At 35.5% G+C, this 16,849-nt stretch overlaps 1 protein-coding gene across 1 annotated transcript; it reads left to right on the forward strand.

The window, feature by feature from the left end:
* The first annotated feature begins 1,155 nt into the window (after nt 1-1,155).
* Nucleotides 1,156-12,569, forward strand: LOC109075741 (inhibitory synaptic factor 1-like). The gene is made up of 2 exons (XM_019091593.2): nt 1,156-2,761; nt 11,270-12,569. Exons 1-2 carry the CDS (start codon nt 2,615-2,617, stop codon nt 11,852-11,854), a joined length of 732 nt encoding a protein of 243 aa, XP_018947138.2. The 5' UTR covers nt 1,156-2,614; the 3' UTR covers nt 11,855-12,569.
* Nucleotides 12,570-16,849: the final 4,280 nt, after the last annotated feature.

Here is a 16,849-nt window from a genome sequence, read left to right on the forward strand (position 1 = left end):
CTTTAAATGTGAAATTAAAACCACCAGTAGGGGTCAGTAAATCACTGTTAATCAGTGAGTCATTGATTAAAGCAAACCATTTAAACGGTTTATTCATTCAGGAATGAAACACACTGTCATGTTGCTCAGAGACGCAAAACTGTGCTATGGTGGCTGTGTTTGGAATTAATTTTATTTGTCGAAATAGAGCAAACACAGGCAATCTGGTGTCTAAAACGCAAGTCTCTTATTGTTTGTTGAACTGTTGTAAAAAATATATATATAACACTCCCTGCACAACTGTCTTTTTGGCTAATTTATGCAAAACCTTTTGTTAAACTGTCAAAGCTTCATTTTAACCACCAATGCAATGATACAAGTTTTTACCTTACCTCTACATGTTTGTGAAGGGTTGATGTCGAGATTTTATAAGCTGCTAGCTTGGTCTCCCTAAACAAACACAGCTTACACTGCATAACAGAACATAAATATGGCCAGGGCTTCACTTCATTTGCTTTGAGTTCAACTTCAGCAGAATACGACTGGGTTTTGTTTTCAGCTGGGCCTGCACCATAACACCTGTCTTGTCCATCTGCATCTTTCTTGTGATTTTAGCGCCAGTTTGCTCTCCTGCCCATTATTTAGCCAACTGCAGTAGTTACCAGGGAGTGATTTTTTTTACTCAGTAATTAAAAATGTTCTTGACTTTACATTTTAAAATGTAGCGAAGTACAATACTTCAAACAAAATATACTTAACTAAAAGTAAAATTACAGATTTTAAAAAATTACACACACACAAAAAAACTGAGGCATCATTAATGTTCACAGCACAAATGGTCATGTTACCTTTCCTCAATACTTTCATCTCAAATTGTATCTGTTATTCTAGATAGCTGTTCGGCACCATATGCCTGAATACACTTTTCAAGCAACTGCTTGTTTTGTGTTAAACCCTGTTGTTTTCCCCCGATAGTTCTCATCAGAGTTCCCACCAGAGACACCTAAGAAATAATGAGGGCCTTTGTTTGGGACAAGCCTCGCAGGATGTTTTGAAGAATCATTATAGAAAGGTAAAGTAGAATTTCAAACTTGCTGACACAGTCCCCTGGTCGATTCGTGATTTGAAGAGAGCAACAGGAAAATGAATGCAGGAGGCTGAAGCATCTCTTGCACATAATTATGGTTAGGGCGAGCGGTTTCCTGATGTACTTGCGTCTGTCTTCTATTCATTACTGATCTAAATGGGATAATCTGGTCTGCTTCTATTGCTGCAGAGCCGTCGCATTCACGATTCACGAGCCTGCACTGCAACACTGAATTGAATTAATTTGCTTCCCCAACTGAGGTGGCAAGTGGTTGAAAAGATCTGAGCAGAGAGCGAGCTTGGAAGTGTACATGAATTAATGTGTTTGTCGGAAGTAGGATGGAAGTGACAGGACAAGGGTGAGTGGGACTAAAGGGTAGTGTGTGTACGGTAGCAAGTATAAAAGAAGAGGGAAGAGTTATGGAAGAGAGATCATAGAGAACGAACGCGAGTGTTTGAGGGAGAGTGAATGAGGGAGAGAGAGAGGGAAGGGGGAGGTTTCCTAAGTGCTTGAGCATCAGTGACTGATAGAGGACAACACTACAAGAGAGGTGTTGAGCATGCATCCGTCTCTAGTGTTATCTGAGCGTGCTCAGATGGGGTAGGAGATACGCTGCACGGTACGAGGGCACAGTGGGAAAAGCCTGGCAACTCTGCGGAAGCTTTTTATAGACATATGGAGCAGCAATAAGTCCAAACGGCATCAATTCTGGACCAAAGCCACAAAAGCCAAGAGAAGACAAGCTATACTGAAATTCTGGTGTGGGTTAGCTGAACAGGATGTCTGGAACTCTCTTTGTCTCTGGGTGATGGTTCTTCATAGCAGTATCTGTCAGGATTGCCTCGGAGAGAAGCAATTTTTGGCTACGTCCTCCCAGGTGTCACATCGGATGTGTTCTTTTTTCTGCCAGCTTGATTGGCAATGTGGCTTTTTCCTACTATTCTCAGTGCACTTTCTGGATACATATATTCTTCACATCAAATTCTGATGGCTCCTACTCTGAAGGCTTTCTCATCAAGGGGAACGCACTGTATGGAATATGTTTTTAAAAAAGTGGAGTTGCTACAGAGGATGCATATGTAGATGTGGAGAACCGGTAAAAAGATTGGCAGATATCCCACATAAGCTGGTAGACTGACTTTTCTCAAAATAGAAGCTCAAAAGAGTGTTTTATTTATTTGCTAGCTGTCTTAAGAACAAAGCTTCTTTCATGCCAAAAATGATACCATTTGATTTAATTTTCACATCATACGGAAAAGATCAAAGCTTTGCTGAGAACTGTTTGTTTCAGTGCTGAAACTTTTCCAATTTTCTTGATGCCCTCTTTCTTTTTGAAAGTTTTCCTTTTAAATTTACAGAGAGATACTAGATGTTCCTGGACTGATTTCAAAGTTTCCTAACATCAGCAAAACAACCATGCTACGATGTTTGGACCAGAGAATGGGTCTTTCTTTCAGATAAGGCCAAACAACACTGTGGTGGGTTTCGACATGAAGCCCAGTGTCCTGTCCCCTCCTGGCTGCTGCTGCTGTCGTCCCCATGTGAAGGATGTTTCACAGCACAGCGCTAGGACCATTTGAACCGAGCCAGAGCCCTGACCGGAGAGCAGAGATCCGCAGGCACATTAAGATGGTCATGGAACAGCTGGAGGAAGTTCTTGCTGAGCTCAAGGACGTGGCAAAAGAGCTCCGGGAGGTAAAGCACACATTACAGGCCTGCTCTGAAGGTTAAAGGAATGATTTGTTAAAAGGCACAGTCTGATGGGGAGATTTAGTAAGTGAAAGACATTGGCCGTCCATGACCTATCCTGCTCATGGACGGCCAATGTCTTGGCTCCAACCTACTCCAAACACAAATGCCTGGAAGTATCTAGTAATTCTTAAGACCTTGCTTGGTTTGGATTAGGATTGCTAATCGCTGCAGGATAGTGGTCCTCCAGGAGCAGGATTGGACGTCCCTGTAAGTCCTGAGACAGGACTTGAACTTGGGTCACTCAAAGTGTAACTGCACAACATGTCGGAGCAATGCCCACAAGGCTATCAGCTCTGACAAGGCAAACATTTTTTACCCCCACAAAGGTTTTTTTACAAGCTACCACCTTTGTGCCCTTAAACCGATTCCTACACTGTGCCGGGTAAGACCCGAAATATACTCAAGTATGTAAGTATGCATGACTGATTTCACACAATGTTGCATTCCGAAACTTTTTGAAAGCAATTCAAGTTTCTATTTACATACTCAAAGTTGCTGAACCATTTTAAAAATGACTCCCAAAGTTACCTAAACAACACACCCTCTTGGTAACTCTATCACCCCATTGTGTACCGTGTTTTTTTTTTGTTTGTTTTTTTTTACCACCTCAGTAACCCAGAAATGATGCAATCTTGCAATGCACTGATAAGCATTTGCATTTATGATTGCGTACTTTCACAGAGTTTGTTACTGGCCTAAACGCGACTACTGACTGACTACCTAAATATACAAAAACCAATAGACACATAGTGGGGCACAATTCATAAACATACACAAGGTCACAAACACATTCATGCCCCTGTGACACGTCCACCTAGGGGCTGTTGACTGGACAGCTTGTCACCCAAACAACAACCAACAGATAGATTAACATGGAGAAAGCCTTGGAGGATGACACCCCCCACAAATGGTGTGACACCCCCATACAAGCAAGATGTCATCTGTGATGCCTAATTATCACCCGGCGAATCAGACAATGGGAGCGCAACTGATTTCCTCATTTTCTCACCTGTCAACGTCTCATCTCTTTTGCGGTTATCTCCCTTTGTGCTGGGCGACTGCTTTCAGCATTATGTGAGAGGACATCTCCTTAATTAATCTCTTTCCTTGGGTGGATATCTATCTGCCTCATTACTGTCACCGAGTCTATGAGTGTCCCAGACTGGCATTTGTCTCATCATCTCAGTCACAGCTCTGCTGGATTTGTCTCATTTGTCTCCTTGCCCAAGTTCAGGCATCACCGGTAGCTCTGCCGCTCTTGCCTGAGTTAACACCTCCATCTGTCACTCACACCTTGCAGCAGAGCCTTATTGTTACTACTGACATCTTGTTATGCTTATTATGTTTGCCATGTGCTCATCTGTCTTTCAGCTGTCTCTTGTTCCATGGATAACAGCCAAACATTTGTCACGATTCTGAATTCTTTTCTGCCAACTGTAACCAGTACACTGCGCACTTACATATCCCATGCACACAGAATTATGATGTCTAAAGTTCTTTTTGTGTTTGTGTAATTCAATAATTTGGCTAATTTGATCATGCGGTCACCTAGCAAAAGTTAGTACTTTAAGCTCCTTTTAACACATTTTAATCATGTTTAAATCATTTCCGTAGAACTCTACTGATTTCCCGCCAAAAACAGCACATGCACAGAACCCATGGCCTTCTTTATATTCTATTGTATATATGAAATACATCAACACTTCAACTATTTTAACCAGCCAGAATTTTGTTTTCATTATTTATAGTACAATGGTGTAAACAACATTGACCGGGAAGGTAATGTTGATGTAAGCCTACAAGCCTAGCTAAGCAACATTTTTAAAAAGTTTTGTTAGTAAGTTTTGTAGTGTTTCTTTTTTAAAAGTGCTTGAGTACTAAAGTAGCTTGCACACTAATGTTGGGCGATATGCTCAATTGTCATATCACCTTATTATCAGCCTGTTAGATCACCGATACACAATATTATCCTGATAATTTATTTAATTATTTACTTAGTTTCATTGCCGGAAAGTGAACATACTCCACCATAAGGCTAAAAGCAACCTAATGTTTTTATTAAGACTGAATTTGTATTTAACATGATAACAATTTAATAGAAACATTGTAAGTTACTAACTATAATGCTTACATTTCCTCAGTTATTCAAACAGCAGCTACAAAACGAGCAAAGAACATTTACATAACCAAAGAACATCATCACTGACTTAGATCTAGCACGAGTCTATGCACTTTAAAAACACTCCCGTTATAAACAGAGAAGCTATCTACACTGTATGATGAATAAATCTCTTATACTTTGCACGTACATCTGCACTTTGTTGTTTATTCGCGAGAGAGCTGAATTTAGTCAGCGCGCAATGAACATCAAAACTCTGATGTTTCAGTGATGACTCATCTGAACACCTCTGATTGGCCACTACATTCACAAACTCAACAGAATTGTGTGTGATTGGTTATAACGTGCAACACTGTAAAAACGCGGGGAAAAAAATATGATGGAACAAATAATCCCTAATATTAATTAGATAGCATTACTTGCGTAATGATGATAATAATAATAATAATAATAATAATCGTCTTGCTATCATCAATGGCATCAGCCACAGGCAATATCTCTGACTATCGTCGATACACGATACTATTGTCTATCAGCACACCCCTATTACACCCTAGGTACTTTAAAATCAATTTAAACTACTTAAGAGGTTACTTTATTTTAAATTATGCATTTTGACAACTGGTAATCAATATAAACTGAACAATCTGTATAAAACATGATGAACTAAAATTATTATTTCTGTGATTGAATCATTATGATAAGTCACAAAAAGGCTACCATCACATTAAGGAATATAGTAAGTTGAGCTAAGTTACCAAGTACTAAATGTAGTAACACATTTTCACCATGCATAGTTAACTAGCCAAACCTTGAGCTCTTCTAGTAAACAGCGTTCCTGTTGTTTAATAGAGCATGCTGCTAGCAAAACCAAGGCAACAGTAGCTTATATAGGTAAATCGCTTTGGATTTAAAATGTCTGCCAAATGCATAAATATATATGTAGATAGATATGATACTGCATATGGAGATTATTTTCTGAGCAAATATATGGGGAAAGCAGTAATACAAGATGAAAAATGTATGAGGTTAGAATCTGTTTTTGAATCTCATGGTTTCTATCAGATGTTTTGGAGTCTCCAGGTAAAAATCAATTGCTTAAGAAGCCCAATGGTGGTGATGGGTCTGTTTCTTACTGCTTTCAAATCAGGCTTCCTCTCGCAAAAGTTTAAATTGGTCAAATGTTTGTTCTGACTCACACTCTGTTCCAAACACTATCTGTTTAAAAGCCTTCTGGGAAGGTTTGGCAATTATCTGACTCTAAGACCCTGGGTTCTGCAGGTGAGATGACTGTGAGACAAATCGGATAAAAAAAAATGGTATGGGTTGTAACTTTTAGAATGGCATGGGATTTGTTGCACCAGCTACTTAATTAGATTTAGATAGGGGATCCAAACAATCATCCAAATTGACTTTTTGTCTTTTGTTTGCTTTTGGTCCTGAAAGTTCTGAAACATAACTTTTATAACTTCTGTATTTTGTAAAAGATCTGTTCAATTGTTCTAGTGCAATTATATAACCCCCAATTATTGACCACTCTCACCTGAGGAAATAAATTAATCATGGCTAAATGCACATAATGCCTTAAAAATGTCATTAGTAACTGACAAAATTGCATAATTCTTCATCCACCCCACTAGGGTTCAGTATAAAGTCCAAGACAACCACCATATCATACAAAAATATTGAGTGAATTTGTCGTCAATTGGCCAAAAATATTTAATTCATTCTAATAATGCGAGAAATAGTAGCATAGTTTAGCATAAATATCAAATCACAAATAATAATATAAATATGTAATCTTTTTCACAGAGTTTTCAGTGTTTTGGAGTGATCTGCAATAAATTCTACTCCACATAAACTCAATCTCTGCAAGTGCTTTGAGTTTGAGTCGGTGATGATGTTTAAAAATGCAATATCTGCCCATATTCCTGAATCTGTAATAAGAATGGTTTATAAATCTGTTGTCAACAAAAGAAAAACAGTTTCCCTGTGGTTTTCCACCAAAAAAGCTCTATATGTTCGAAAGCAAAGGAAAAAAAACTTAAATATTAGTATTGTAATTGTAATGTTGTATAGTTTCTATGCATTTGGCAGCCACTTTTATCCAAGTGAAGTTTATGCTTCATGCATACCATCATTCATACCCATGCCCTTGGTGTTGCTCAGTTTTGCGAAGGTTACTTTAGAAATGTAATAGGTTACAGATTACAAGTAACCCTTTTTAAAATGTAGGCCTAATCAGTAATGTAACTGATTACATTTGATTACTTTTTGATTACTTTTCAAAATTTTTAACAAATGATTTCAAATGTTAATCATTTTCAAACATTTAAACCAGACAAGGTTAACCTTACAGAGCGCAATTCCATAAAAGTGCAGATGGGAGGGGACTATTAAGACATGCGTTTTTTGGGCATTAAATAATGGCGCAAATACCAGTAATTTGACAAGCGCAAACATTAGTAAACACGTTGCTTGATTCATTTAAATACTCTCCTCCCATAAATTTCACGTCTGAAAGGGAAACTCCTACAAATGCATAGTTCAGTCATGAAACTCTAGATGACGCAGGCTGACGGGTATTAACATAACTGATGATATTCACATCGCTAAATGACTTGGCACAAGCTGATTGGTTCATGTTGCATATGCAGCCAATGAGCTTGCTATTTTACATTTAAATGGCTGGTTAGCATTCACTTGAGTATTTGCAGTGCGCTTTCAGAGTTCCTCTGAAACCCTCCACCTTCCCCAGCTCCACCTTTATAGATCTATGGGTTATTTTATATGCTATTTGTGCAGCAGCAGTATGTCCTAAATAAACACAATACCGTATCGTCGTATGCATTGGCAGTAGCAAGTTCCCGTACTTGCTTGCAACAGCAGCAGCAATAATCTACAATTACAGCAATAACCAGCAGCAGCAGCAATTCAGCACCAGCAGCGTAGCAGATCTTTTCCGCCAAGACCAAATACATTACCATTGTCATAACCATTACTGTGCTAAAATCTTCTGAGAGTTGTCATGATTGAAATGCATATTCAATAAGGTCAGATGCAAAAATAACTGTGTCCATGCCTTTTTAGCACTAATTTATCACTGCACATTTTTAGTAAATCCTGACAGTACTATTTTAATGCCAAAAGATGGTTTGCCCTGATGCAAGCTGTTAGTAAATCTTCAAAAAAAAAAAAAAAATTCTCAGTAACTGTAACAGATTATAGTTACATTTATTTTGTAATTAAATTACATAAGGCCATTACATGTAACTAGTAACTCCCCAACACTGGTGTTGCATAAATCATGCAGTTACCGAGCTACAGAAACATGTGTCACCCACATGCATACAAGAGCACAGCACACAGCAAGTGTGCACTAGCCACTTGTTAAAACCAGTGCCTCCTACAACAAGCACAACACTTGGGGATTTCTAGAGGTCAGCATTTCTGCTTTGCAAGGTGTGCAAGGCTCCTCAAGTTAAACCGCCCCTCACAAGGTAGCAATTGTTTCAGAGCTGGTCTCGATTGAGTAGCACTCTGATCTCCAATCAGTTAGCGGCGGTTGGCAGGAATGCATTAAACATGAACTGTCTGACAGCAGCGCACAGGGCACAACCCCACGAGAGATGATCTAATACCTCCTCCAGACAGGAGCCTTTCAGTGGAGTCCCAAAAATGGATTTCTCTGATAACTGCACTTGGCAGGGCTCGATATATAGCCTTTTCACAAATACAGTATATAATGTTTGTACAGTCCTTGCTTGAAGCTTGGCATTGTTTGCGTATTGTATACTCTTTCGAGCAGCAGGTGCGTTATGAATGGATATTCTGGCTGTTGAATGCCTGTCATTTGGGCTCTTCCTGTTTACGTTTGACTGCTCATTACCGAATCCCAACAGCCTGTGGCTCACCGCTGAATAGCCGATCTGCTTTATCTTAAATGCCACATCCTGCGATTGAATACGATGAGAAAGTTTGGCAGCAGCAAAGCACTGAGCTCATCGAAATCAGAAGCAGCAAATTACAGAACAAGCTGTCATTAATAACTCTGCTATTTCAATCCGAGCAGTGCTTTATCATCAAAATCTTGAGAGATCAAACATAACTGCGTCATAAATAACGCACTAAGCTGCTTAATATTGACAAGGGGCAACATAATGTCTTTGCAGTGCAGTCATGTGATTTCATTCTGAACAATATCCCGTCATATATAACCATTTATGCATGTTATAATCTGATTAAAATCTTCAGACAGACTTTTTGATCTGCAGTATCGCTACGCCTTTGCTCTGCTTTGTTTTGTCTCTGATTTGTGAGAACCAGCCTTGAGACCCTGCTCACAAAAAGAGCTTGGTAAAGCAAGAGAAGGAATATTGATAAGCGTATGGTTGAATCTTATGTAAGATGCAGTTATTAGCACAGCAGGAGGACAAACTCCCTTCAGCACAAACAGATATTAAATATTCCAATGCCAGTGGGTGAAATGGGGTGAGATAACATAAAACATAAAGATGGAAAGGATATATATATATATATATATATATAGAGAGAGAGAGAGAGAGAGAGAGAGAGAGAGAGAGATACTTATTACTCATTTATGGCATAAGCTCAGCCACAGTGTAAAACTACAAGCATTCTTCAGAAAATACTGTGGAATATCTTGGTGTTTTCAACAACACTCTGAGAAACTAGATTTTGGCATATTTGTGGCAAATTTGTATAAATTCAAATGGTTTTATTTGTACATTTTTGTACAGTCTGTTTACACCCCTCCAACCCAATCTCACAGGAAAATGTAACTATTTTACAAGGTGGTGATTTCATATAAATAAATGATGCAAACTGAACGAAAACGTATGATTTCTAGAAAAAAAATGTAAGCATGAAGGTACATAACTTAAGCCAAATCAGGTGGTACAAAAATGTACGAATGAGATACAAATTCATACAAATTAGCCACTAATAGGTCAAAACGTCACAAATTAAGTTAGGAGTGGATCTTCATGCTTAGTTTTGTCTAAAAATTGTACATTTGTGAATAAATCACATCATATAAATAGATGCTAAACCATGACCTCTTAAAATAGTTCGGGTTTGATTTTAATCGTCTACAAGTTGCATTACCAAACCTTTTTTAAGCTCTCATAAAAGAAGTCTGCTTCTTGTGCAGGGATTCCCAAACATTTCGTCACCCATTAAAATAAAATATTTGTTGAATTATCGCATATGAAGTTAATATTTAAATAACTTAACAGCACCTTTACATGTTTACAGTTCTCTGATATTGGTTAATAGTCACACTGATTTAATTGAATTTATTGAATTAATTAATAGGTTTTTATTAACTCACAATTCACTATTCGCGCTCTAATTTTTAATGCATTTTATGATGTTGACATCGAAACATGGAACATATTTTCTTTCTCTTTGCTTTATTATATCAATATGGTACTGTACATTGAAAAGACGTTTAATAAAAAAAGTAATCTAAAAGTAATCTAAAAGTAATCAGATTACATTACCTAACTTAACTATAGTTTTCATCATGTAATCCTTAAGCAGTAACAGATTACAATTTGTAAGTCATTTACCCAGCTCTGCAGGTGACTCATTTTTTGTTGATGTTAACTAAATCTGACTGAGACTTTTCTAGCCCCCAGTGTGCTTTGCATGGGACTAGACAGGGAGAGTTAATATTGTAGGCAAGTGCAATTTTATATGTTTTTGAGCCGGTAGAAAAAGAAGAAACTTGTAAATATTTAATGTTCTGTTATAATGGGATTTAGAACAGTTTTATATTGGTATTTTGGGGGTTTACATTATGCTGAACAGTGGAGATTGTGCTGATGGTGAGTATTGCTACATACAATAAAGTCCTGTATTTAATATCGCTTTACTTAATGAGAGCGTAGTGATCTACTTTTTCTTGTACCTCCTGCCAAAATCATGTTATATATAATAATAAAATAGTATATTTAGCATGCTAGTTTTCTGTTAGCAGTTTTCTATTAATAGACCAAACATCTGAGTTGAGTTACACAGCAATTTCATGGATTCTTTAAACATTTTCTCACCATTTACTTACACTCCAAATCTGTATGGCTTGTCTTTTTTTTTTTTTTTTTTGGAGGAAAACAAGCAGATCAGACCCAGCTGATGTTGTATGGACATATTGTGTGATATTGTATTAAAGAAAGAATGTCGAACAGGTTTGAAAATACACGAGGGTGACTAAATAATGACAGAATTTTCCTTTTTGGGGCAAACTACAAAAAGCTTCAGATATCACAAGGGCTTTTGTACTCAATTTTCTCTTTTCTTCTCTTCAGGTTGTGGCACAAATTGACAGGTTAACATCAGATATCGACCTCGACTCAGACGATGACCTGACACTAGTGTGTTGCAGCGAGGACCTTGGTGACCTCTTGCACAATGAGACATTATCTGACAACCACTTACTACACAACCCTCTGCTAGACACGGTCCGTAACCCAACCACAGCCAAGAAACAAGAATTGGAGCTCTACCGCAGGAGCTGTGGAGACCTCAATGCACCAAAAAACCCACAAAAAGCCCCAAACAGCCCTAAAGCCTCGTGGCTCTTTGGATCTGGAGGACGGCTCCATTACTACGACAAGACGCTATATCACGCGTTGTGCTGCGACGATGATTATTACGACGAAGATAGAGGTGGAATGAGATCATCGAGGCTGTCGTCCAGCGATTCTGTGTTTTCATCTTCACCTCCGAGGTTTCTGACGCCCAGATGTAACCGTAAAACATACGCCAGCCCGGACTCGAAGAAAATAGCTCTCCGTAGCTGCAGTACGCAAACTGTTTCCGATAAAAGCACACAAACGCCCTTCCCATACATTCCAGCCAAGCAAAGAGCTTCAAGTGACTACAAGAACTAAAACTTTCCGCAAGCGTCCCAAAAACTTGGATAGTTAACCCAAAATGAAACATCTGTCATTAATATTTCACCCTCCTGCTGCTCTGAAACCATACGACTTTCCTTCTTCTGTGGTGATGCAGAAGGTGCATTTTTTTCTCTCTCGATATAATAGAAGTGAAAAAGAACAGGGTATGAGAAGCTGCAAAGCAAGAAAAAACAACAACAACAGCAACAACAACATAAAGATACTCCATATAACTCATTAACTATATTTAACATATTCTGAATGTATACCACTGGTTAAAAGTTAGGAATAATTAAGACTGTTTAATGTTTTTCAGTGAAGTCTCTTCTGCACCAATGATGCATTTGATGTAAAATACAGTAAGTTGTTAGAAAAAAAAGTTTAATATTATTAAAAAGTTAAGAGAAATGTTTTCTGTTTGAATATATTTTAAAAAGTAATTTATTTCTGTGATGTTAAGCTGAATTTTCAGCATCATTACTTCTAACGTGCTGATTTGCTTCTCAGTTATTAGGTCTCACTGGTGCTCGAGTATTAATAATGGTTCATTGTACAGTTGCACTGCTTATTGTTTTCGTGAGAATGGATTTTTCAGGATTCTTTGATGAATTAAAAAGTTCACCAGAACAGCATTTACATTTATTTGAAATAGAAATCTGTCATAACAATATAAATGTCTATACTGTTACTTATAATGAATTTAATGCATCCTTGGTGATTGCAAATATTAACTATTCTTTCTGTCTTTTTTTTCCTTTTTCTTTTTTTTAATCTTACTTAATGCAAACTTTTGAATCGCCGTGTATCACAGTTCCCACAAAAATATGATAATAATAAGACATTTTTTCTTGAGGAGCAAATCAGCATATTACAATGATTTCTGAAGGAGAACGTGACACTGAAGACTGAGTAATGATGCTGAAAATAAACAATAACTTACATTTTTAATTATATTAATATAGAAAAATTTTAATAAATTGTATTATTATATTTTTCATCATATAAATGAAAATGTTGTGCATAAGAAACTTCTTTCAAAAACATTAAAAATCATAGGTATTTCAAACTTTTGAGTGGTAGTGTATTTGTTAGATTTGAGATATAAAATGTAGTTGTTATTTTCCAAAATTTTATTATTTTTAATGATACTTTCATGATGCTTTTGTGTTTTTGCAGCTTAAATCATGGAAAAGCATGACCAAAAGATCTCATTTGTGTTCCAATGAACAATGAAAGGGTGAATAAATGAACAGAATTTTCATTTTGGGGTGAACTAATCATTTAAATCAGTTTGAAATGATTTTGAACTGTTCCATTAGTATTTATGAAATGTTTAGGTCGATACTTATGATAATGAATTACTGTAACGTCTGTTCTCATGGAGTTTCCAAAGAAAAACATAAACATTGTTTGGATTCATTATGAGGGATTATGCCAATATCGAAACAATCATGCATCTCCAAAGCCCCCTAAAGAGTGAGAATTGGTTTCGGTCACACCCACACTGTGCAGTAAATAGACACAGTTAAATTAAGCGAGTAGTACGCTTCCCCAAAGAATTAAGTAATGTGCTTTATATTAGGCTGTTATTTCTGACAAAACCCCAAGTAAAATATAAATAAAATGATGAATGCAACTTTCTGGCAGGCGCTTCATTCCAAATCATTTTCCTCTCAACAGGACGTTAATTAGTAAAACTGTTTTTCCTGTGATGAATGCACAGATTTACCATAGTAACCATAGCTGTGACAATAAAAGTGCTGCATTAGCCATTGTCACAAATATAGAAGTGAAAAAAAAAATCGTTTTACAGTGTTTAGAGAAGATCCACTTACTAGCGGTGGTTGTTAAAGCTTATATTTGCATATGAGGCTCATATAGGATCATTACTGCCATAATTAGGGTTAATGATTTGAACAATTCCCTAAGTGTGTTACATTTTGCCTCATACCGCAAGGCCTGCACTACAAACATGAATGATGCCTCAAATAGTGTGGCTTATTGAGAAGAAGAGCGTTATTACTTTTCTACTCAATCAGGCTTGCCTCGTGGACTGTAAAATTAGTAAAAATATCTGTAGATGTCTTTTATCTAGAGATCAGATAAACGTGGAGGTGAGCTCTTTTGATTTGGGTGAGCAAGAAACTACTTAAAAACCAGCCAGAACTGCAAAACGACATGCTTAAAACCATTGAACAACCAAAAAACAACGTCCAGGCAACCACCACTCACACTTTCTTAAGAAATTATATCAATATGATTATGTTTTTACATCTATAAATAACTCCTTTTGTGTTTTGCTGAAGAACAAAATAACTTTTTAAAAAGATATGGGTAAATAAACAATGACAGATTTTAAATTTTGGGGTGTACCGTCCCTTTAAGAAATATTTTATAAGAATAAAATGCCCGGGAGTCTCTGCAATCATGTGTCAACAGTACAGCGGGTCAGACGGAGGAAATTAATTAAGAGGCAAGATTCACTGTTCATAGTGTCAAACACATTAGCCGTGCCGTATCTGAACTTTGACATTGTGGACTCATTCCTTCAAAAGACAAGGCCATGCTCTGAGTTCATCTGTCAGTGTGAGTGAGGTAATTTAATTGGAGTCTAAATCATAAAGCTTTACCACAGGCCCATTTCAACTGGAGATGGCTTGTTATGCAATCATCTATAATAAAAAGCCAATCATTGAAACTGCCTTCAAGGGACACTGTGCAGTTCTTTTTATGGAACACCTTTTAATCCTCTATACAAGTAGAGACCAATTATAACTAAGGCAAACACATGGTTGAAGACTGGAGTCTTAAAGGAACAGTACACTCAAAAAGGAACATTTTTGTCATCTACCACTGTAAAAAAAAAAAAAAAAAAAAAAAAAAAAAAAAAAAAAAATATAAAATAATATAATATATATATATATATATATATATATATATATATATATATATATATATATATATATAATATACTTTGATTCACATGGTAACACAAAGGAATTGGGTTTAATATTATTTTTATTAATGCTAATATTTTTTTATAAAATTATTTAATCAACCTGATTTCTTTACACCAGTGTTATTTTAGTATCTATAGTCTATTTTAGTATTAGTATTTATAGCTTTTGAATTAGATGTAATTTGTATTTATTTTTTTGTTTTATTTAAGATAAATGTAATTTATAATAATAATAATAATAATAATAATAATAATAAATTTTCTATTTATTTGTTCATATGTTTTTGGATATGTATATGTAATTTGTTATTTATTTTTAGTTTTTTAAAGATAAATTTAAATAATAATAAAAATAATAATAAAAATATTTTTTTTCTATTTATTTGTTCTTTGTGTGTGTGTGTGTATATATAATTTATTTTATTATATTTTTGATATATTTATTATTATATTTCTGAATTTGTATGTGTATATATCTATGTACATACATATATACACATATTTTGATTATTATTATTATTTAAATTTATCTTTAAAAAACTAAAAATAAATAACAAATTACATCTAATTCAAAAACTATAAATACTAATACTATAGATACTATACACTGGTGAAAAGATATATATATATATATATATATATATATATATATAATACAAAATAAAATAAAAAAATAAAAATAAGATACAATAAAATAGAAAAATAAATAAAATAAAAATAAAATAAAGGTTTTATTGTTTATTTATTTTTTTACATTTTTGGGGGGCCTAATAATTTTTTTAAATTCACCAATACATGAGATTTTAGCACTTTGACGAAACAAATATGAGAAATGTTACCTTGGCAATTAGCTGAAAAAGATATATTTTATTTATTTTTTATATTTTATGTTAAGTAATGACATTTTTTATGGTTTTAGGTTTAGCTAATGACAAGTCCTCTAGTTTTCACCATTCACCGTAATTTTTAAGACTCAGATTTGACAGAAATAGCAACTGCACAGTTTCACAATGCTGCATACTGCTTACAGAGTATTCTCTTCTACACCAAAATACATAATAACCAGCCTCCTGTTCAAGCTGTTCTTGTCAGATTTCCTTCCACTAGGGGATCCTTTCTCCTGATACTGGGTTATTGCAGTTGCTATTAAAATGGTTACACTAGTGATTATATGCGGTAGACTGTGGAAGTTGGTTCCATGTCAAGGGCTTCCAACAAGACACAGCCTGTCTGCAATGTGGTTCTGTGCCTGAAACTGTTTGAGCTGAGACTTGCTCTGTGAGAGAACATGGAGCTCTACTAGACTGAATACTTCTGAATACATGCTGACACTGTGTATATGTTGACCTTGCAGAGCTCAGTAGTTCCACACTGTTGTGGGAAAAATCAAAGTGAACAGTTAAAACTCTGGGTTAGGCTTAGTAATAAAGTTGGCATGAAAAAAATAAATTAAAAAATTAAATGCATGTTGTTGATCAAATTGTTAAACAAATGTATTCATCCATATGTTTCGCTCTTTACATTTTTTGACTTCTTAATTGTTCATCAAAATGCCAAACCTTTCCTGTTTACTAGTGCTCTTGCACACAAGTTTTGTCAAATCATTTAAACACATTCTGTTTACAGTATTACTGTTTGGTCTCAATTAAAAAAAAAATGGAATTTAGAAAATATACATATTTATTGCGTTTATATTACTCTTACAAATAAAAGATATGATAAACAAACAAATCTAATCTCAAATGATATTTTTTTGCTGAGATGGCCAATTAGTTTGAGTGATGTCATTGTGTATTTTAATTTATGACAAACTTTTACATCATTAATGACAACATCACACAACAACATCACAACATCATTAGCAGCATAAGATATAAACGCACAATTGTGAGAAAAAAGTCTGAATCTTCAGATATAAACTCAACATTTTGAGATAAAAACTCACAATTGCAAGAAAAAATTCTGAATTTGGGGATAAAAACTCACAATTGCCTGAAAAAGTCTGAATTTTTGGATAAAAACTAACAATC

This window comes from Cyprinus carpio, chromosome B25 (genome assembly GCF_018340385.1).
Source record: "Cyprinus carpio isolate SPL01 chromosome B25, ASM1834038v1, whole genome shotgun sequence".
NCBI lineage: Eukaryota > Metazoa > Chordata > Actinopteri > Cypriniformes > Cyprinidae > Cyprinus > Cyprinus carpio.

Coding starts and splice junctions, on each gene's coding strand:
- LOC109075741 (XM_019091593.2), top strand. CDS start 2,615: ATGTTTCACAGCACAGCGCTAGGACCATTTGAACCGAGCCAGAGCCCT. Junction 2,762..11,269: donor TGGCAAAAGAGCTCCGGGAG/GTAAAGCACACA, acceptor TCTTCTCTTCAG/GTTGTGGCACAAATTGACAG.